The sequence below is a fragment of the Nelumbo nucifera genome, chromosome 1, assembly GCF_055504915.1.
Source record: "Nelumbo nucifera cultivar China Antique chromosome 1, China Antique-T2T, whole genome shotgun sequence".
Taxonomy (NCBI): Eukaryota; Viridiplantae; Streptophyta; class Magnoliopsida; order Proteales; family Nelumbonaceae; genus Nelumbo; species Nelumbo nucifera.
The window spans coordinates 75,443,605-75,465,536 of NC_142649.1; the positions used below are offsets into that span (position 1 = coordinate 75,443,605).

The following is a 21,932-nucleotide window of genomic DNA, read 5'->3' on the forward strand; positions in this document are numbered from 1 at the left end:
AGGGGGGAAACATGGAGAATGAGATGTACATTAAAAACGGTTTCTGTTTAAAAGCCAGAAATTGAGATTATTGACATTTTAACGTATTTATTGCGTGTCGGAGCCATGTTATAAATAGAAAAAAATCAATATTTTAAAAAACGATTTGGACCCAGAACCATTCTAGCCACTGGTTTCCGAGTTGACAGTTTAACCATCTAATTTGAACGGATTGACTGTTTTGACAAAAAAAATTTAAAATAAAAATAGCTAAAAACCATTGAACAGATCGACAGTTCGACCACTCGGGTCAACGGTCATTGACCGATTCAACGGTTTCTGACCAGAAACTAAGTTTAGGATAAAACAGAATCAGTTGCCTGGATGATTCCTAAGCCAAACGGTCCAACCATCCGGTTCAATGGCAGTCAGAAAACCATGGAAAAAATTCAAAATTCAAGGGAGTCGAGACTTTTTTTGGTATAACATAAGTTGCATCACAGAGAATTAGGTATGGATTCAGAGCAGGGTCTAGCCATACAACAGAGAGCCTGCGATTCCATGAGTAATGAGTTTGCTCCCGACTATATCAGCTACTGGCCACTGGGTCATTGGCAGTTGACAGTTGACACTCAGAATAGGTATAGAGGCCCTTTTAACAAAGTCGTCCTAGCACATTAGAATAGAATAGAATAGAATAGACAGTAAACTCGAAAGGTGTTAGGTGTTACCTACCTGAAAGGAAAAATATTACTGGGTTTTTGGTATGCAAGGATCATCTTGTAAATCAAACAACCCAGCGATACAATTGAATCTCTAGATCATGAACCATCAAACTCCAATTTTTGGGTCTTGCTAAGCAGGTTCATTTCAGGTATAAGAAAATCAGTTCGTACACGTTCCTTTGTTTCTTTGAAATACGAAGCAGGACTCTTCATAAACCAACAAGTTGCTTAAGAATAGGAATCGCGGTCCATTAAAGAAGAAAAAGAATTTGTAATTAGACAAGGCCACAAGGGATAAAAAGAACAGCAAAGGAACTAAACAACCACACTTGACAGATCTAAATGGTAGTTGTGTAACTTTAATAACCCATTTTGAAACTTGAAAGTAAATAATATTGGCCTCGTTAAGAGAAGCAGAACCGGACTGACCTTTCCTACAAGGGCTAGGACCGCCACAATTGGTTCAACACCTAATTCAGCACAAGTATCAACCAAACAAGTTTCATGTCAAATCCAGAAATAATTTCAAGTTTTAGAACAAATCCATCAGAATAGAGGATCCCATGACATTCGGCACTTTGTGCGCAAGGAATTTTAAACCAAGTATCTCTCCAAAGGTCAATTAGTAGGCAACATGTCATGTAACACCCCTCGTTCTATCAATAGATTTTAGCTAATTTCTCAATATCTATTCATTTGCTATTTCTGCATTCCTTCAGCCTATTCAGATGTCCCTAGCACCAACTGCTCAACAAGTACATTTTTTCCGGTATTGAACAATCAAAGCTCTCTTGAGGTAAAATAGAGAACTAGGATTCATAAAGAGTACTGCTTGACTGAGCCATTTCAATACATTGGACGTCCAGATGGAATTCCATCATTCTCAGGAGGTGGCCTTGGTGTTCTTGGTCTTGCATACTCGGCAAAGATAACCCATCCGTCAAGAAACTACAAGCAAGGCAAAAATTATAGTCATCAATCTAAATAAAAATTAAAAAAAAGGATGACAACAGAAGATATACGTTAGAAAAATCTATCTCTAAATATAAGAGGGAGTTTCACGCCCAACATTGGTCTATGTTCCAAATGTCGTATACCTATGATACCCCTTCTACTTGCTCAATTATATCTATACTTAATTCTAAAATGCAGTTGTCTGCATTGCTTCCCAACCCAATTAGAATTTTGTGGTTGTAGACCCTAGGCTAGGCGCCCCATAATAACCATGCCCTCCCACTAGCTAACTGGGGAATATGATGAAGATACAAAGATCTCTATAAAATCTGACTTCTGCTTAACAAAATATTACATAAAATGCACTCCCACAGTGGTCTTACACATCAGATAAAAGTCAATTGGAGTGAAATCATAGCAAATATCAAAATTGACCTGATCAATACCTTATAGAGGCATCGCAACCTGGACATGATTAAGACACTGAAACAAACTTATGCCAAGTTTTATTATATGATCCAATTAAAAAATAATTGTTTCTACTTTGTCGCTTTTCTTTTGTTTGGTTAAATATATCGGATGTGCTACCAGCTAGTATTTTTATGCATATGCATCAAAATAAAAAATTGCAAGGCTAAGGGGCCGTTTAATAAAGGTTAAAGTGCCTGAACTGAAATGATTTGTTGCTTTGCCTTTGAGTGAATAAACCAGTAAGCACTGACTAGGTCAAAGCATCAAGTAATCATAGTCAAGTCGGGGCCAGACCGACTGCTTCACTAATTGGTTGTGATCAATATTTATGATGCAGATGCCTTAAATAACCCGCTTACATGTCCTCATGTGCTCTTATAATATAAATAATATATTAAGAAATATAATATACATTAATTTATTTTCTTATATGCATGTTGTTGCTTTAAGTATTTGTGATGGGCCTGATGGCATAAGGTTGGCTGATGGTGTATACAATTAAGATAAGGCCCAAGATAAAAAGAAGATAGTAGAAGAGTTCTTTTAAGTTTGGGTAAAATATAAAACCTCCCTTGAAATTTCTGGCAATCATATAAACCTCCCTTGTATTTGACTATTAGGGTTTTCATCAGAAACCCCAGGCATCGGTGGTCATCAATGACCATCCAAAACTAATCATTGGTGACCAACCATCACAACCAAGGTATTCCTACCACTAATCGTTGCTTTACCAGCAGACAACAAAGAATCAGCAGTCACAAATGAGACCCAGAACATGAACCAAAAACATATACTAAACACCAGAACACACCGACCAACCTAGACCTAAAAATCTTCATCACATTAGTTTGCTTTCATCAGAGGTCATACCACTGGTTTGCAATTCTAATTACAGGTCGCCCTGGTCAGATAGAGATAGAGAGCGAGAGAAAGGAGAGTGGAAGATACAGCTCAAAATACTTCAAGATTTGATTTTTCATGGTTTGAAAAGCTAGGAAAAAACATTGGTTCTCAGAAACCTTCTGTTGTTTTTGATTACTTGGAGAAGTAAATTGTTGGACGTTCTTTTACCATTGTCAAGCATATTCTAAAGGAAATTCATATTTGATAGAAACTTGTGCAAAGCTTGATGACTTCATTAGATGTCATTTAGACCGACTGAATGGAAATAGGACCCTTGATCACAGAAATTGGAAAAGCAAAGAAAAGTATTATCTTATTCTTAGTTTTCCAGGTGTTCAAAGTTTGATTTAGGCCATGTAAGTGAGATCTAATGAGAATAATAGTGCTCAAGGTGAAGGCAACGTTGAGCATTAAGATTAAGCTTGAAGCAGGTTCGATAATAGTAAAACAGAGGGAAAATAGAAAGAAAAGAGGGGGAAAGGAGGAGAGAAAGGATGAGGGAGAGGAGGAATTAGCAGGTGCAGCTAGTGGTGATGTTTCAATGGTTCAATTACAGGAGAAAAAGAAAAAGGAGAGGGCTTTTTTTTTTTTTGAGGAAAAGTTAAAACAGATTTCATTGAAAGAGACAGAGTACATGAGCAGATGTACTAAAAAAGAAAACAGCAGAAATACAGAATTACAAGGGGAGAAGCTTGTTGCTGTAAAAATTTTCTAGGTTTGCTCCAAATTTAGCTAATCCATCTGCAATATGATTCATCTCCCTCGGGATCCACATCAGATTAACATTCAAATTTTCCAAGGAGGGCTTTTTGTTTTTTGATAAATAAGGAGAGGGAGAGGGCATTTTAGTAACTTCAATGTCTCCTTTACCGGAAAACCTCCCAAAGGGAGGCATTTGTACCTTTTTTCCAAACATCAAAGGAGGTTGTTTTTGTCAAGATCAAAGCATAGGGGAGGTTTATATGGTTGTCAGAAAACCCAGGGGAGGTTTTTATGTTTTACCCTTTAAGTTTTCTTCCAAATCAATAATGCATGGCTACAGAGTTGCCAAAAATAAGAGACACATCAAATAATCAATGCTGCACATTCATTCTTTGAAAAACAAAGGTTGTAATTCCCTACCATCCAACCATCCAGCCATCCTTTAGTGCATATTTGCAGTCCATATTAACTTATTTATGAGATTACAAACTTTTTTTTTTGGTTGAATGGTCGGCACCAACTAGTCAGCGCATCAACTAAAGAATCCAAAATCCATTGCCTTACTGAATTGATAATACTGGTTGGTTGTGAGATCATTAATGGCTGAATGGCATGTTGGGTTCATTATTACACCCCCTAAGTATTTTATAACATTAGTATTCTATTCACTAAAAGACAAAGCAATAAGTTATTTTGTGTTTTGATCAAACAGGGCAACAAGTTATAATAACAACTCCTAAGAGAACAATCTGATGATGCTCTAGCATCTCAGTTTGTCATATCATTTTCTTTTTGTTTTCTTTATTTATCTTTTGATTTTTTAATATGTTTTCTTTTTGGTGATGGTGGTTTTTTTATTTGTGGATGAAAGCTACTGAAATTCAAGAGTAATTGAGGTTTTTTTTAGCAGTATAGAGCAATTGAGTAATTGCTAGTACATAAGTTATCAAAAAAAAGTGCTAGTAGCAAGTCTGTGCCAACTATTGGATTCTGTACTACATTAAGAGACCCAATGAAAAGATCCTACAAGACAAGGTTGAACATGTCATTCATTTCATGGGTCTCACCATATCTGTAGGGTGAAGAAGAAAGTCAATAGTTTGCCACTGGCATTTCACAGAACACTTTCTTATCTTTTTCGATGATAGAACAATTTCCCTATTTTTCATATGAGATAAACGAAAGAAGCTCACCTTGCCATCCATGCCCTTTATACCTTCAGCAGCCTGTTCTACAGTGGCATATCGTACAAAACCAAAACCTTTGGAATACCCCGAAACACGGTCAGTCACAACTTTGGCTGCAAACCAGAAATGATTCAGTGCTGAATAATTAACCAAAGAAATTTCCATTAGTCTCAAAAAGAAACACCATGGTTTCAAGGATAACAAAGTAGGGGTGAGCATGGGTCGGTTCGGTTCAGTTCCATGGCAGAACCTGGAACCTACTCTGTAGGGGTCAGTTCCAGATTTTTGGAGCCGGAACCTACCCTATGAAGGTCAGTTCTAGCCTTGGCGGTTCCAGGGTCTACCTGTGGAACCTGTTCTTTCTTTACTCTCCCCTTTCAAGAAAAAAAATGAAACATGTCCTTCAAAAACTTGATTTTCAATAATGATAATATATAATGCATAGTTTAAAACTTATATTATCTTTATTGATTAAAGGGAAATTTCCCGATTAGTACCCTGTACTTTGGGCCTAGTGCCACTTTGGTCTTCAAACTTTAAAATGCGATAATTCAGTACCGGAACTTTCAAAACGTGTCAATCCAGTACCTACTGTTAACCAGCTGTTAAATGCCTTTGAAAAAGACACAAATGCCCTTTGGATGTCATCTAATTTTGGGGGCATGTCTCAGTGAGCACTTTGGACCCCAACTTTCTTGAATAAAAGAGACAAGGATTTAGGACTGTTAATTTTTTGTCAATGTTTGGATGGTTGATAAAGAAAATTAGATGACACTCAAAGGGCATTTGTGTCTTTTTCAAATGCCACTTAACAGCTGGTTAACGGTAGGTACTGAATTGACACGTTTTGAAAATTTCGTACTGAATTGACGCATTTTAAGTTTGGGGACCAAAATGGCACTAGGTCCAAAGTACAGGGTACTAATCAGGAGTTTTCCCTTGATTAAATTGAGTAATCTAATACGTAGATTATCATAATATATTAATGTATGCCTATATGGTTGAAAATTTGTCATGATTTAAATTTTGTAAATATTACCTTTTACATTATTTATTATACACATACAAATATTAAAATAAAAACAAATGATCAAATCACTTTAGAAACTCGATGGTCAAGTGAGACCATGGCTTTTGTAACCATGAGTGCTTGGGCTCAAATCTTCACATCCTTAAAAATATATTGAGATTTATTTCAAGGCAAATTTGGTTCATCGGGTCAGTTCGAGTAGGGTAAACCCCTAGACCATGGGGGTCGGTTCCAAGATGGAACCAGACGCTACCCTGTAACAGATCGGGTAGTGTCAGTTCAAGGCCGGTTCGAGGTCGATTCCATTTGGTTCCAGGTAGAACCTACCCATTTGCTCACCCCTATAACATACCATGGACCACTTCCCCAAATTTTGAAAAGGCTTCCCTAAGTCCCTCAGAAGTTGTACGTTTGCTAAGCCCTGTAGAAACATCATGGATAGCATTAAACCAAAAAATCACATTATAATTTAGAGAAAGAGGTTGATGTAGCAATTTCAGCCAGTGCATAACAGTGATAATCAAATGCCAACCAACACATGCACTATGTCATATGAATCATAATCACATTATAAATCAAGTGTTTCAACAAGCCAAATTAAAATCCTATTTCAGGGAAAATTTGCAGTTTTTATTATTTTTTCCATCAATACATCCTTGAAGATTCATCTCTCTCTCTCTCTCTATTTATATATATATATATATATATATTACAGATGCATATCGGGAACATCTCTTATATTTTTTGTTGTCATTCATGGGGAGATGTTCCCAATGTGCAGTTGTAATGTCCTGTGCACAGGATGTTGCCAGCATATCTGAACTCATAAAATGGAACCAACTTTTTAATTTACCTTCCAATATGTGCTCCCATAAGACCAAATTTGAAGAACAATGATCACTTTTTTTTTTCATATTCTGCCATTGTACTGAGGTAAAATCACTTGCCAATGGTGAAGACACTGGAAGGGTGATTCTGTGGTAGGAAGCTATAGGGTGGAGATAATGGTTGTACTGCTGTTTTTCTAATATATGCATATAGATGTATATGCATTTTCTATCATCTTTTTTTCTGATACACAAATAAATCTACACAGTCACCTGTGGACATTGGCATTTTGGAAGAGAAGTTGGAACTTTGGCTTCCAGAACAATTAGCTCATTCAACTGAATTCCAAGATCAGCCAATGGTGATACTAATTGTCTCACAAGAGAAGGTATTGATAGAGAGACTCTTGTTACAAGAGGCCTTAGGCTGGTGTCTATTTGTAATTTGTTTATTTCTTTTGGTTTTTGTTAGATGACAGTTCCATGCGTTGTTTGTTCCAAAAACGGTGTCTTTGATTTTGCTCCAAATTGGCATATGCCATTGTGATTATGAATACCACATGTAACACTGGTTAAAGATTTCTGTCCATGCTAATTCTGGTATTTGTGGATTGCATTAATTAAATTGCTAATTAAAATATTCCAGAAGTAACAGTCCCAAACTCTAAAAAATAAGAAAGAAGAAAAAAGAAAAATAAATGAAGAAAGGAAGACCACACAAAATACACAAATAGACATAGAAGGAAAGAAAAAATAAATGGCAATATTCCTCTGGCCTTGGGAATGGAGAAGAGGTTGGGAATGGAGAAAAGGTTCGTGGAGGCAGGAAGATGGAGAAGAAATCTGAAGGTTGAAGCTAAGGTTTTCCTGTTTGAGGAAAGCTGAGTCTGAAGATAAGGGAAGCAAGGAGGGCTATGGTTCTGTTGTCTGGAACAAAAGTAGTGGAATGGTTGCAGAAGTTTGTGGAAGGGGCTAGTTTGAAAGGTAAGCAAAATAACAGTCAAGAGCTTGCAGTTGATGAAGGTAAGAAATATACTGTTGAGAGCAGAAAGAATGTGAAAGGGTGCTACATAGCTCTGGCTGAGTTCTTCGGTGGAGGAAAGAAACAGCTGGTTTGTCTCCCAGCAGGAAAACAAAACTAGGGGTGGAGGGATGTGAGTAAGGTGCTTCAGGAATTTTTGCTCCGTGGAGTAACAAGAACAAAGGAGAGTTCAGGAAAAGAAGATGGGGTGGTTGAGAGAGATACCTTAACTGGAAGCATGGAGAAAGGATCTGTAATCTTAGCAAAAGCCAATAGTCAATGCAGGGTTTTGGATTACTCGAAGAAGGAAGAGTGGGAGAACAAATTTATAGTAGAGGCAGGAACGAAGAATGTTGAATGGAGGAGAGTTGCAGATTATTTAATATTGAACCTGAAACTGAAGCATGAGTTTATTGTGACTCCCTTTGAAAAATGTAAAGCTGTAGTTGATTTTGGGGAGAACAGAGTAGACATCTCGGCTGTCAACTTCCAGACTGATCTGGGGACCGTCACAGCATTCAAATGGAATCCCCTCTCTAATGCCAAGAACTTCTCGATTGAAGATGGGGTCTGATAAAGATAATAGGATTGCCATTCCATCTGTGGAGGCAAGAAGTTGCAGAGGTCATTGCAGTGATGTGTGAAGGGAGATCGGATGGTGCTTACTGGGGGGACCTCCACTCTGCGGCTATTCTTCTCAATGGAGTGAAGCCTGAAAATATACCAAGAAAGGTGGAGATTAGAGTGGAGGGAGTTTTCGTGTCAGTCTGGTTGGCTTCCTCCATTGAAGCAAGCTTGTGGAAGGAGGAAGCAAGAATGGAGGGAGGAGAACAGGTGGAGGAAGCAGATTGGAAGTCTCAAAAATATCTGGGTCATACACTAAAATGGGCCAACTGCTTTTGGGGAGTCATAAAAACAAGGGTTTTTTGGAAAGTCAGAGGCTTACACAAGTAACCCCTCTGACATGCAGCAGGTCTTTTTTACAGGTGGTTGGGAACAATGCCATGAAAAGTTTTAAGGTTGGGGAGGGGAATAAAGAAGAGGCAAGTTTTAAGAAGCCAGCATTTGGGCCAACAAAGAAACTGGGTGAACTGGGGGTGGGTCGAAATGGTGGGCCTAATATTCAGGTGGGGTCGGACAAGAATGCTGAGCCTGTGGACCCTCTTATTTCTCCTGGGCCAAGGGAGAGAAAATCTTATTCAGTTGGGCCCAGTTTTGAGCCCATTTCTAAGAAGCCAAGGTCACATGATCGCTTAAGTCCACAGGGAGGTCACATGGTCACTTTAAGTCCACACGTGACCACAGGGAGGTCACATGGTTACTTAAGTCCACATGACAGGGAGGTCACATGATCACTTAATGTAGCACGTGAACAGTGGGAGGGAACCTCTGATAGACGATGTTAACCGTCTATCATCTTCCTCCTCGAGTTCTTCTGCTTGTTCTCGAAAGGGAGGGCAGAGTCAACACTCAAGTTGCTCCCTGCGGTGGATCCCAGCGAAGAACCTGAATCGGCTGTCGCCTGAGAGGCGGAATCCAAGAAGCATCAAGCGGTCTGTGTTAGAAAGGCTAGAAGCTGGTGTTTGGCCTGGAGAAGAAAGCAGTAGTTATGAGGACTTTGAGTCAGATGGAGCCTCGAGTCTGGGTAGTCTCGATCCGTGCACAAGACAAACCTTGATAGAAACAGGAAGCTTGAATACAGAGGTTCTGTTCTTAGAAAAAGAGGGGACTGTTGCAGACTATTCCAAGGAAGAAAGAAGTACAGGAGGCGCTGCAAATGCTGGACAGCTCCTTCTATCTCAAGCTGAGGAAGTCAACACAATCTCTCAGGGCTCTCGGGATTTAAATGGAAAAACTCAACCCTCTCTATTGAACTTGGATAAGGATGAACTAGAAAGGGGAGTACTGGAGTCGGGTCTTCAAGGGAGTAAGTTAGATGTTGCTGTTAACTTTACCATGAACACTTTACAAAAGTTCCCTTGTAAGGAAATGACACCAGACTCGGTCGTCTTTGGCAAACAGTCCAGTCCTAGCTTCTCAAATGCTCTCCCTAACTAATCAGGTATGATTGTCAGTTTATTTGTGGATACTAACGAGTGTGATATGCCTGAAACAGATGTACCAGCATCCCATCCAGAATGTACGACAAAAGTATGCTTAGAGGTGGAAGAAGGGAGAGTTGGGGAAGGCAATCTTGAAGAAAAGAGTAAAGAATTAGATGAAGCTTGGAGACTGATTTGCACAGAGTTTGAGTTACTCAAACAAAATGAAGAATATATGGATGGGTTCAATGAAGTGGTCATGGGTAAGGGAAAGGAAGGGGATGACCCTGTTAGAGGAGAACTTCAGACCTCATTAGTGGAGGTTTTTGGTGAGGGAGATCAGGCTGATGCAAGGGCTGAAAGGAGTGAACAGGTGGAAACATTCAATAAGAGGAGGGAGGAAAAAAAGAAAAAAGAAAAGAAAAAAAGGTCAGAGGTGGAAAGATTAATTTGTGACATAGAAAGGAACTTAGAGTTTAGTGGTAGAGGAGATAGGAGAAAGGGATTGAAGTAAGGAGTTGTCATTTAAGGTTGAGGGTGTTCTATTGGTTTGTTCCTATGAGGATAGTTAGCTAGAATGTTAGGGGTTTAGGGAGTGCAAGGAAAAGGAGGGTGATTAAGGACTTACTTAAAAGGGAAAGGCCTGACATTGTTATGTTGCAAGAAACAAAGTTGTCAGAGCTGGATAGAAGATGGGTGAGGAGTGTGTGGAGGTCTAGAGGAGTAGGATGGATTTCAGCCCCATCTTGGAGAGCCTTGGGGGGGATTGTCACACTTTGGAAAGATGATGTAGTAGAGGTAGTGGAGGATTTAATAGGGAGATTCTCAGTTTCCATCAAATTTAAGATGTAGAGGATGACTTCACTTGGGTGTTAATTAATGTCTACGGTCCCAATAATTATAGAGAAAGGAATGACATGTGGGAGGAACTGTATGCAATTCAAGGTTTATGGGAAGGTCCATGGTGTTTGGGAGGGGATTTTAATGTGATAAGATTTTCTGAAGAAACTAATAACTCCCAACAAACCATCACAACTAGCATGAGAAAGTTTAATAGCTTTATTGCTGATTGTGAGTTAAAGGAGATCCCACTAGTGCAAGCTCGATTTACTTGGTCTAACTTACAAGAAGTGCCCTTGTGGCCGAAGTTGGATAGATTTATCTTTAATGTTGACTGGGAGAACTATTGGGGAAACTTGGTGTCTAGAGTTTTGCCTAGGGTGACCTCGGATCATTGTCCTATAAGAATAGGTGTGCAAAATTTTATCAATGGACCTAAACCCTTTAGGTTTGAAAACATGTGGCTAACCCACCCGGATTTTGTGAATAAAGTAAAATTTTGGTGGAATGAGGAATTGAGGGGGACAAAATGGAAAGGTGTAAGATTTCATAAGAAACTACAGAGGATAAGAGCCAAAATAAAAGTATAAAAGTTTGGAATAAGGAACATTTTGGAAGACTTGAGGAGCAAAAAGTGAATCTAATCTCTAGGATAGAAGAGTTGGATGAAAGAGAGGCTCAATCTAGAATGGAGGAGGGGGAGAGAGTTCTGAGGGGACAGTTGAAGAAGGACCTAGAAGAGGTCCTACTGAGGGAAGAAATAAGCTGGAGGCAGAAATCGAGGCATAGATGGATTAAGGAAGGTGATGGGAATACTAAGTTTTTTCATGATGTAACAAATGGGAGGAGGAGAAAAAATTGTGTCTAAGTTAGAGGTAGGGGGGAAGGAATTCACTAACCAGGATGATATTGCTAGGAAGTTTGTGGAACATTTCAAATCGGTTTACAGAAGACCCTTGGAAGAGAGGAGGGAAATCGAAGGGATTGATTGGTCAAGGTTGGAGGAAGATCAGGTTAGGTGGTTGGAAAGAAACTTTGAGGAAGAAAAGGTTAGGAAGGCGGTGTTTTTGATGGACAAGTCCAAAGCTCCAGGACCAGATGGTTTTACAATGGCTTTTTACCAAGATTGTTGGGAGGTGATAAAAGATGATCTTTGTGAGGTTTTTAATGAGTTCGCAGAGAAGCATATAGTCAGTCGAAGCATTAATTCCACATTCTTGGCCCTAGTTCCAAAGAAAGTTGATGCTCTCCATCCTAAAGATTTTAGGGCAATTAGTTTGGTGACTAGTATTTATAAAATTCTGGCCAAGGTCTTGTCTTTAAGGATTAAAGAAATCCTCCCCTCCATTATTAGTCAGGCTCAAGGGACTTTCACCCAAGGGCGTCAAATAATTGATTAGATTCTGATTGCCAATGAATGTGTGGAAGAGATGAAGAGGTCCAACCAGAGAGGCTTTGTTTGTAAGCTTGATCTGGAGAAAGCCTATGATTTGGTGGACTAGCAGTTCCTACTAGAGGTTTTGAGGAAGTGTGGGTTTGGAGAAAGATGGTGTAGTTGGATGACTGGTTGTGTTAGCTCTTGTCACTATTCCATCCTAGTAAACGGGGTGGTGAGGGATTTTTTTCCAGCTAGTAGGGGAATCAGACAAGGGGACCCAATTTCACCCTTCCTCTTTACCTTGGTAGCTGATGTGTTTAGTCGAATTATCACTAAGGTTGATAGGGAAAATGTGATAAGGGGTTGAAGAGTAGGCACAAACCGAATTCCAGTCACTCACCTTCAGTTTGCAGATGACTTGATGATCTTCTGTGAGGGAGGTTTCGGTGAGAAGGTGGAAAATTTGAAAGAATTGATTACAGTTTTTGAAGGAGTCTCTAATTTGAAAATCAATCCAGGAAAAAGCTGCATAACAGGAGTAAATTTAGTTTTTGAGGAGGTTGAGGCGATTGCAGGCTGTATTGAGTGCTCCATTTCCTCCTAGCCTTTGTCTTACTTAGGGCTTCCGTTGGGAGCAAACCCTAGGGAGAGTAGGTTCTTCTGGACCCCAGTCTTGGAGAAGTTAGAAAAGAGACTAGCTGTTTGGAAGAAAATTTGTATCTCTTTGGGTGGGAGGATCACTTTGATATAAGCTACCCTCATGAATGTAGTACCTATTATCTCTCTGTCTTTAGGATATCGTCTAGGGAAGCGAAGAAGTTGGAAAAATTGATGAGAGATTTTCTGTGGGAACCGGGAGAAGGTAAAAAAGACCATTTAATTAAGTGGAGGTTGTGGGTAGAAGCAAAGAGGAGGGAGGATTAGGGCTTGGGAATGTGCTTAAAAAGAACTCAGCTTTGTTAGGGAAGTGATTGTGGAGATGGCCTTTGGAGCGGGATAGACTCTGGCACGAAGTAGTGAAGAGTATTCATGGATGTTCAGAGAGTGGTTGGGATGCTGGTGCATCAAGGAGGGCTAACCTAGCCACACCTTGGAAAGCAATTCACAAAGTTCTTCCGCAGTTCCTTAGCTGTGTCAGGTAAGATGCTTGTTCAAGTAATTTTATTCGGTTTTGGGAGGACATTTGGGTTGGAGATCTCCCTCTGAAAGACCTTTTTCCTTCATTGTACACGGTTTCCTTGTATAAAAATGAGGTGATCTTAAAATTCCTTCCGTCGAATTTATCCTTGCCAACTTTGCCTTGGGATTTTGGTTTTTGTAGAGGATTAAGGGATGAGGAAATTGTGTGTTTGTCTACTCTTCTATGTCTCCTTAATAAGGTTTGGTTGGATCCCTCGAAACCTGATAAAAGGATTTGGGCCATTCACCCCAAAGGGTCTTTTTCTTGTGGTTCCTTTTTCAAGTTCCTCTGCCAATCTCCCTCTCATCAGAGTTTCCCTTTCAAAGAAATCTGGTGTAGGACAGTCCCCCCCAAGGTTATGTCTTTGTGTTGGGAAGACTTGTCCTTTGTATTTCACCAAACTGGTGCATTCTTTGCAGATTTCATGGTGAGGATTGTAATCATCTATTTTTATCTTGTAGTGTCACTGCAGAGCTCTGGGCTTGGCTTCTATCTTTGTTTGGGTCTAGTTGGGATATGCCAACAGAAGTAAGCACAATCTTTAACCCTTCTTTCTTCTCTTGGCCCCATAAAAGAGGAAGGAAAATGTTGAGATGCTCACGAGCAGCATTGTTATGGACAGTATGGGAAGAAAGGAATGCCAAAATCTTCCAAGAAAAAGGAAGAAGCAGTCATACCTTAAAGGACTGCATTTTGTCCAGGTCTTTACATTGGTTAAAGACTCTAGAATTATTTAACCATTTTACTTTTACTGATTGTTGGAAGGATTGGAAGTTGGTAGCAAGTTGTTCCTCCTACAAGGGAAGGGCAGTGACTAGCTAGGTCCCCCCTCCTCTTGGTTCTTTGAAGCTGAATTTTGATGGGAGTAGCCAGGGTAACACAGGTCCCTCTAGGATGGGAGGTATACTGAGGAATGAGGGTGGAGAGGTTATCTTAATCTACTCTGGCCCTTTAGGAGTTGGGAACTCTATCCGGGCAGAACTGCTAGCTACAATACAAGGAATACTTCTTGCAAAAGAAGTGGGCGTGGAGCAGCTTCTGATTGAAGGAGACTCTAAGTCAGTGGTGGACTGGTTAAATAATCCGGAGGATGTCACTTGGGGCTACAAAAATGAGTTAAAGAAATTCAAATGGCTGACAAGAAATATGTCTATAACAGTACAATGGGGTGGGAGATCAGCTAATGCTTTTGCTGATGTCTTGGCAAAACAAGGGATAAATAGGGAAACATTGTTCTGGGCACAATTGTAACTATTGTTTTAATTTCAACATTCATGTTTTCTTTGTTGTAGTTTGTGTATTTGCTGTTTGGAGAGGCTGCTCCTCGCGCCTCTAAATCTTCTTGTATCTATTCATTATTTTAATGGAATTGATGTTATTTATCAAAAAAAAAAGGAAAGAAAATTTTGGGGCTAGCTAACAGATCTTGCCTATGAAAGATTTCTTCATTTATTTGTAATGAAATTCTTTTTGATCCAATATTGGCCCAGAAAAAAGAAATAAAGGGAGGGAGTGGCTACTCCTCCAATAAAAAAAATCAACCAATATGCAAGAACCAAATGAAGTTCTCCATCTAGGTAAGATGACTAAAAACATCACATAAGCTAAAAGCATTTACATTGACCTACATATCACAAGAACCGTCTAATTCAAAGGAATTCTAAGTTATAACCATGCAGTGAAAGCAAACACCATATTTATTTTGTAAATAAACAATTTAAACATGAACCTTGGGTCCAGTAACTAAGGCCTCAGCTCAAGCGAACAGTATCAAAGTTTCAAGACCAATCCCAGTCCAAGGGTTGATAATATTAGCCAAACCAAACCCAAATTTAGCATTTGCTTGGATCAGTTAAGTTTGGGTAAAGCTTGTCCAAGTTGCATCCCTATGTACAACCAAAATTTATCATCAAATAGTGTGGGTAGATACTTAATAGATGTACACATCATGGAGTTTAAATTTTCTTAAGAAGAAAAGGTAGTACAGAACAAACAGCAAAGCATTGTAGGTAAGATTATTGGGGTAATCACATAGAAGGATCAAATATTTGGATCTTTTAAGGTTAACTAATGCTCCAGATAGAAACTTGCATCCCATCAAACTGAGTCAAATCAAGTGAATGTGACTCACTTTTTAACAAGTGACTGATTGTTTGTATTTCGTAATTGGATATACAAAACTTCCAGCTAATTTAGCTACTAGTGAGTTGTAATTTGTTTCTATGATTTAACAAAATGTTTTTCAACACTTCAGCAAACATTGAGTTTTAGGAAAGCCAATCTCCATTCGTAAACCTAAATGCAATTACTTAGTTCTCTTAAATTTATACACTAATCATCACATAGAGCCATAGAGGACGAAATAAGATTGGACCTCTTAGTTGTAACATAGTATACAAGCTACTTGGAATATGTGCATTTGTTGTTGTCTAGGTTTAAGAATGAAAAAGAAAATCATTGATATTCAACCAAATTTCAAGCCAAATTAAACTCAGAATCATAAACAAGTATAGTATATTTCTAACCGAAAAGTATAAACTTTGAAGTATATCAAGTAAACCTCTTCGAACATTTAACAGTGGTTAAATCAAATATTAAAACAACTAAGTTTCTCCTTTTCTGCACAACTCAATCAATGCACTTATGGCTCCGTTTGGAAGAAGTACAAATACAAATATGTACAGTGCAAATACATACAAAATAATACAAAATGTAAGGTTTTGCACTGTGCATATTTGTATTTATACTCCTTCCAAACTGAGCCTATAGTTCAACAATTGGGGAAAAGGAAGAAATATATTTATTCTTCTGTATTTACACATTTGAAGTGATCTTTCATAAACTTCCTGAGGAATCTTCAATTTCCTTTTCCCCTTTTTCAGGTATTTCTTTTTATTACCAAAGAGTCCCACAACAATGCCAAAGCTTAAGATACAAAGTAATATATACAGGCATGACAAATAACAATTAGCAAACGTTGCACAATGCAAATTCAATTTATGATTCTCTACCCAAAACAACAGTGCCATACTTCTAACTTCCAAGTATTCGTCATAGGCCAATTGTAACAAACATTCATCATCGACCAATTCGTATCTTAGTTCTTAGTTTTCATTATCGACGAATTATGCACAAAGGGAAAATAGCATAATCCAGTATATTCAGTCAGAATTCCTGAAGTAACACAACCACTGGGCAACGGTTTAAAAAGACAAGAAACAGATGGTCAATAAGACTTAATCAATAAAAAGCATTAGTACTGATGAATTATCAGTTGAACGCAACTCAAAAAAAAAAAGGAAAATATAAATAACAATGAATGAAAGAACTAAAAGAAAAATTGAAAAATAGTAAATCGACTAATTTCTCTAGAAACTTAATCAATTAATCAGTTCAAAAGAATAGGGTTAAAAAGAAATTAACTTTTATACCCCCCCCCCACACACACACACAAAGAAAAAGGAAAAAGTTGTTATAAGATACATACACTTCCGTGCTACCAAGCACGTAATGGAAACATTTACTCGATTTCAACACAGATTAGGGCACTAGAGTAAGACAATAAAAGTGATTCTCCTTGATGAATAGAAAAAGAAAATAACAAACAATAAGGGGACGAAGTGTTAAGAGAAGAACGATGGTCATACCTGAGACGAAGAGGTTCGGCGATGGTTCGGCAGGAGGAGGAGCCGTGGTCGCAGAAGTGCTCGGCGGAGGAGGTAAAGGGAAGGAAGAGAATAGCCTTCTCAGGCCGCGAGGTGCCGCCGCCGTCGCTGCTGCTCTCATCGCCATGCCTCTCTTTCTCTTTTCTCCTAACACCGGACAGTGAAGGAGAGACTCGTCGGGTTTATGGGTTAAACTTGTGAATGCATATGCTGAGATTAAATTACGCGAATACCCCTCTTCCATGTCGAATAAAAAATGAAAAGGATAAATTTCTTAAACTACCCTTATCGTTTAACTGTTTAAAAATTGACTAACGCCATAGTCAATTAATTGAATAAATCGAAATTTTAAAAGCTGAATTAAAAAAATAAAAACTCAATGAAACCGAAATTTAGAAAAACCAAAATAACTGAAATTGAAATTTTTGGTTTGGTTCGATTATTTTGGTTAAAATTGAATTTTAATAATATATACTCTATTATATATATTATAATATATATTAAATATTATATATTATAAAATATATATTATGAAATCAAATCTTAATATATTATATATTAATATATAAATATATAATATATTATATATTAATATATAAATATATAATATATTATATATTAATATATAAATATATAATATATTATATATTATATGTTACATATTATATATTATATATTATATATAATAATAAAAATTTCGGTTAATTCAGCTAATCAAAATTTTAATTTCAAAAACTAAAATAGCCAAAAACCGAACCGATTTAACAAAAAATCGTAAAAGCTGAACCGAAAAAACTGACACCGAAATTTTTGGTTCGGTTAATTGGTTTTAACCGAATAATGCTCACCCCTAATTACATGTGATATCATGTGACTAATATATTTATCTAAAATCCCGAAAATACCCTTCCCACTCCATTCCTAAAAAACCCTTTGACCTCTACAACTGCAAGTGCTGCAAGGGAGGTGGCTCAAACATCGACAACAAACATCCTTGCTCTTCTTTTCCTTTCATGCCACCTCTTCTTTGCCTTTCATGCTTGGCTGCCTTCCCCCTTGTCCACCATCTCCACCATAATGTCTTCGAAAGGATCCATCGCTTTGTAGGTTGGACAGCTTTCGGTCTCCTCTGGACCTTTGTCATCCTCACCTTCTCCTATGAACCATAATCTAAAATCTACAACCTGCACGGCTCTAAATTGGTAAACAAGCAAGAATTCTGATTCACACTAGCCATTATGCTTCTAATTATCGTTCCATGGGTTACTATGAGATGAGTTCCGGTCAAGGTCTCGGCTCCTTCTGGCCATGCCTTAATTATCAAGTTCCAAGGTGGAATTTACGAGTGACTAAAACCCGCTCCTTTTATAGAAGCCGATTAATGTGAAGGCTATAGTCTGATCCCAAACTAGTTGCTTGATGCAGAACTCGTAGGATGGGTGTGCTTTAGAACAAGCGCCTAAAGGGGTCTCTGTTTGAGGAGATGGATGAATGGGTTGTGGTGTCAACAGAAAACACTGATGGAGATGGTGCCGACGAAGGTGATGATGATACCAAAGAGCCAGTCCATAAGCTTCTAGAACCTTTCTCCAAAGATCAACTTGTCGATCTCCTCTAGGAAGTTGTTGGTAAGCATTCTACGCATTCGCAAGGTCTTTGATGTGGACCAATGTAATGGGATTTGGGAGAAGAGTGACAGAGAAGAAAAGGGGATGTCTCGCTGGCATCATGGTGATGATCTAATTGTGCATGCCTTGAGAAGAAAAGGGGAGTGGCGATTCTTGAAAAGAGTGCTAGAGAAGAGCAGCAGTTGCAATGGTTCCAAAGAGAACGAGAGGGGTGCCGACCGTTGTAGTACCGGAGAAGAGTGGCAGTTCTAGTGGTTCTGAGAGATCTACAGTTCTGGCCATAATTGGAGGAGTCTTACTGTTGTTCGATCTACAGTTCCGGCGGTTTCAAATCGATCTCCTCTGAAGTTGCTGGCAAGCATTTTGCGCATTCGCAAGGTCTTTGATGTGGACCAATGTAATGGGATTCGAGAGAAGAGCGCCGGAGAAGAAAAGGGGATGTCTCACTAGCGTCATGGTGATGATTTGAGTGTGCATGCCTTGAGAAGAAAAGGGGAGTGACGATTCCTGAGAAGAGTGTGAGAAAAGAGCAGAGGTTGCAGCGGTTCCAAAGAAAACGAGAGGGGCGCCGACCTTTGCAGTTCCAAAGAAGAGCGGTGGTTTTGGCGGTTCTGAGAGATCTATAGTTGTGAGCTCCGAGAAGCTTATGACGGGCTCAAAGAGTTGGAGTCACCACCCATTTTTTAGTGGAAATGGGCCCTCACTTTCAGGTTTGAAAAGTCGATTTAGGTCTTTGATAGTGACTCTATCCTCCTTGGGAAAGGCACACAACCAAGAGATTTCGAGTTCTAAGGATTAGGAGAGGGAAAGTGTTAGGCACCCTTCTCTCCAAGCTGTTGTAGCAGCCCAATATGAGAGTTGTTCAGGCTCATTTTCTTTCAAAGAAAAATAGAAATGGTTGCAAGAATTTCTCAAATCCGGAGGAACATGCTTCCAATTTCTCCTAAGACCAATATTGAGGTGATGTTATTGGGTCTTAGGTACTGATTTCCCTTAGACCCTCGCCTCTCTGCCTCTATTCTCAACCAAGAAGAAATTGCAAACAATGGTTCTCCAATATTTCAAAACCTCAAGCAACCCAGAAAGACTAAAGAAGACTTACCTTTTGTATGTACCTTGACGCGAGTTTTCCAACAGCTAGGGATGAGACAGAACAAAGTTTAGATGGGTACTTGAGCTAAGGAGTGTTTTTGGTTGCAACAACCTTCGCTTGAAGGTGAAGGAGACGAGTTTCGAATTTGATGTTCAGAGCACCTCTAAATTTTGGGTGAACAAAAGGCAATATATGGTCTAGGAGAAAACTCTCTTCCCTCTCTCTTTTTCTCTAGGAGCCTCTCTTGGGTTTCCTTCCTCTCCCTCCCTTCAATCCCTTTTGGGTTTTCCTTCCTCAGTCCCCCCTTGGAGCTTGAATTAGGTCAGTATTTATAGAGAAAGGGAGAGGGGTCAGGTCTGAATTTGTTCAGCTATAGTGACTGGGCTTCAATAGAGGTTTTTCATAAAAATAGGTAAAGATTCTTCAAATAAATGAATGTCCAATCAAGCTTACCTATTTGGTGAAACGTTTTCTTTGATTTGGGGGTGATTTTCATGGGTTTTGTGCACCCAATGAGAGCTTGGGGCGTGCCAGACGTTGCAATCTCATATTTGGGGCTATCAGTGGCAGAAAATGTAAATTTGATGAACTTTTAAAAGTTATTTTGTCTTTTCTTGGTCTTAAGTAGGGGTTTGTTTCGTATTTTTAGCTTTTTAAGCCTATTAGGCATTGTATCATTGGTCCAGGTGTTTAAATGAGTCAAGAATGAGTCTGACATCAGCCATCACCCTTTTAAGGTTTCACGTTGGGTCAGATGATGTGGTAATTTAATCTGGTGCGTCGAAATGGTATCTTTCTAGTTTAATGGTCAAACGGATGAATTAGGATGTGAAATTTAGCGTGCTGGGGTCTTTTGGGTCTATGAACTTAGTGGTGATGTTTGATTGGTCAAATGGGCTCGGGATGATGGAGATCTATGGTTGACAAGTTCAGATATATGAGATTTGCTAAAACAAAATCTTTGTTTGATAAAGGGTCAAACGAGGGAATTTTGGGATGAAATTTGGTGGGTTGGAATTTTTGAACGTCTTGAATCTAATGGAAGTGATGGATCTTTGATCAGAGGTGTTGATTGATTGATTTGGTTTGGGTCTATGTTTTAGCTAATTGTTTATTAACTAATGAGAAGGCTTGAAATGGAATCTCACTTTTTTAATGGTCAAATGGAGGAGTTTGGTCGTAAAATTTGATGTGCTAGGGTTTTTTGGGTTTTTGAATACAGTGGTGAGGTCTAATCGGTCAGATAAAGTTGGGATAATAGGTGATAAGCTATAATAGGATCTAAGCTTGATGGGGGGTCAAACGGGTGAATTTTGAGCTACAATTTAGTTGATAGGCATGGATTAAGGGGAGGAGTCAAGTGGATGGTTTTAATGTGAGAAAGATATAGTCGATCTTAGTAATCATTCAGGGCCACCAGAATAAGATCTTGATGTTTTTGTGGTTGGTTGTCGTAGATTCGTGGTGGGATTTGCTAGTTGATTGTTTCCTAATGATCTTGAGGTGATGGATATGTTGGATTTGATTTTGAGGAGTTGGGAGTTTGATTATCGCAAAGATCGGGGCTGTTAAAAAGGAAGTTGGCATGATGAACAATAAATCTTTATAGTTTAGCCATGAAAAGTGATGTGTAACTAAGTTGTAGTTTTCCAAGTCTATGGATAATGTCTAATCAAGGTTCTTATTTGTCTTGTGGATTGCATCAAAAGGGGGTATTTCGGGTTTTAGAGAGTGTCAAGTCAATCTAGTTGTGTTTCTAAGTTTGCGGGGTCTAAAAGGGAGTACAAAGAGGTAAGTGAAGGGACTGAACAAAAATTGGGTGCTAACAACAGTTCTGGCTGTAATTGGAGGAGTCTTACTGTTGTCTAATTTACAGTTATGATGGTTCTAGCAGTTCCAACGAAGAGAATGAGAGAGAGAGGGAGAGATCTGTGTAATCTATAGTGGAGGGTAAAATAGTCATTTTCATATCTCCGTTGATGCATGTTAATGACTAGAAAGGATTAGTCATTTGTCAGAAATAGTAGGGGTAGCATTAGTCAATTTCAAACAGTAAGGGTACACTTAGTCAATTAGCTAAACCATAAGGGCAAATTAAGAAATTTACCAAAAAACTATGCTAAAGGCTTTTGACTTTGACCAATTACAATTCTAGTAACTTCGATAGGTTATCAATTTTATGATACCAGTTGATTGGTTACAAGTTTTTCTAGTATGTAGATGGACACATAACACATTTCATGCATTGCCCATTAGACGAGGAATGTACCCTTTCAAGTCACAAGAACGGTTGCAGATGTACATGAG

The 21,932-nt window shown here is 38.7% G+C and overlaps 1 protein-coding gene across 1 annotated transcript; it reads right to left on the reverse strand.

Annotated features, from left to right (window-relative positions):
- Window positions 1-1,035: 1,035 nt before the first annotated feature.
- On the reverse strand, window positions 1,036-17,086 carry LOC104604956 (organelle RRM domain-containing protein 2, mitochondrial). Its single transcript, XM_010269540.3, has 4 exons — window positions 16,887-17,086; window positions 6,304-6,372; window positions 4,928-5,034; window positions 1,036-1,652 (listed from the first exon to the last, which is right to left on the reverse strand). The coding sequence occupies exons 1-4, from the start codon at window positions 17,029-17,031 to the stop codon at window positions 1,551-1,553; spliced, it is 423 nt and encodes a 140-aa protein (XP_010267842.1). The 5' UTR covers window positions 17,032-17,086; the 3' UTR covers window positions 1,036-1,550.
- Between the last annotated feature and the right edge of the window lie 4,846 nt (window positions 17,087-21,932).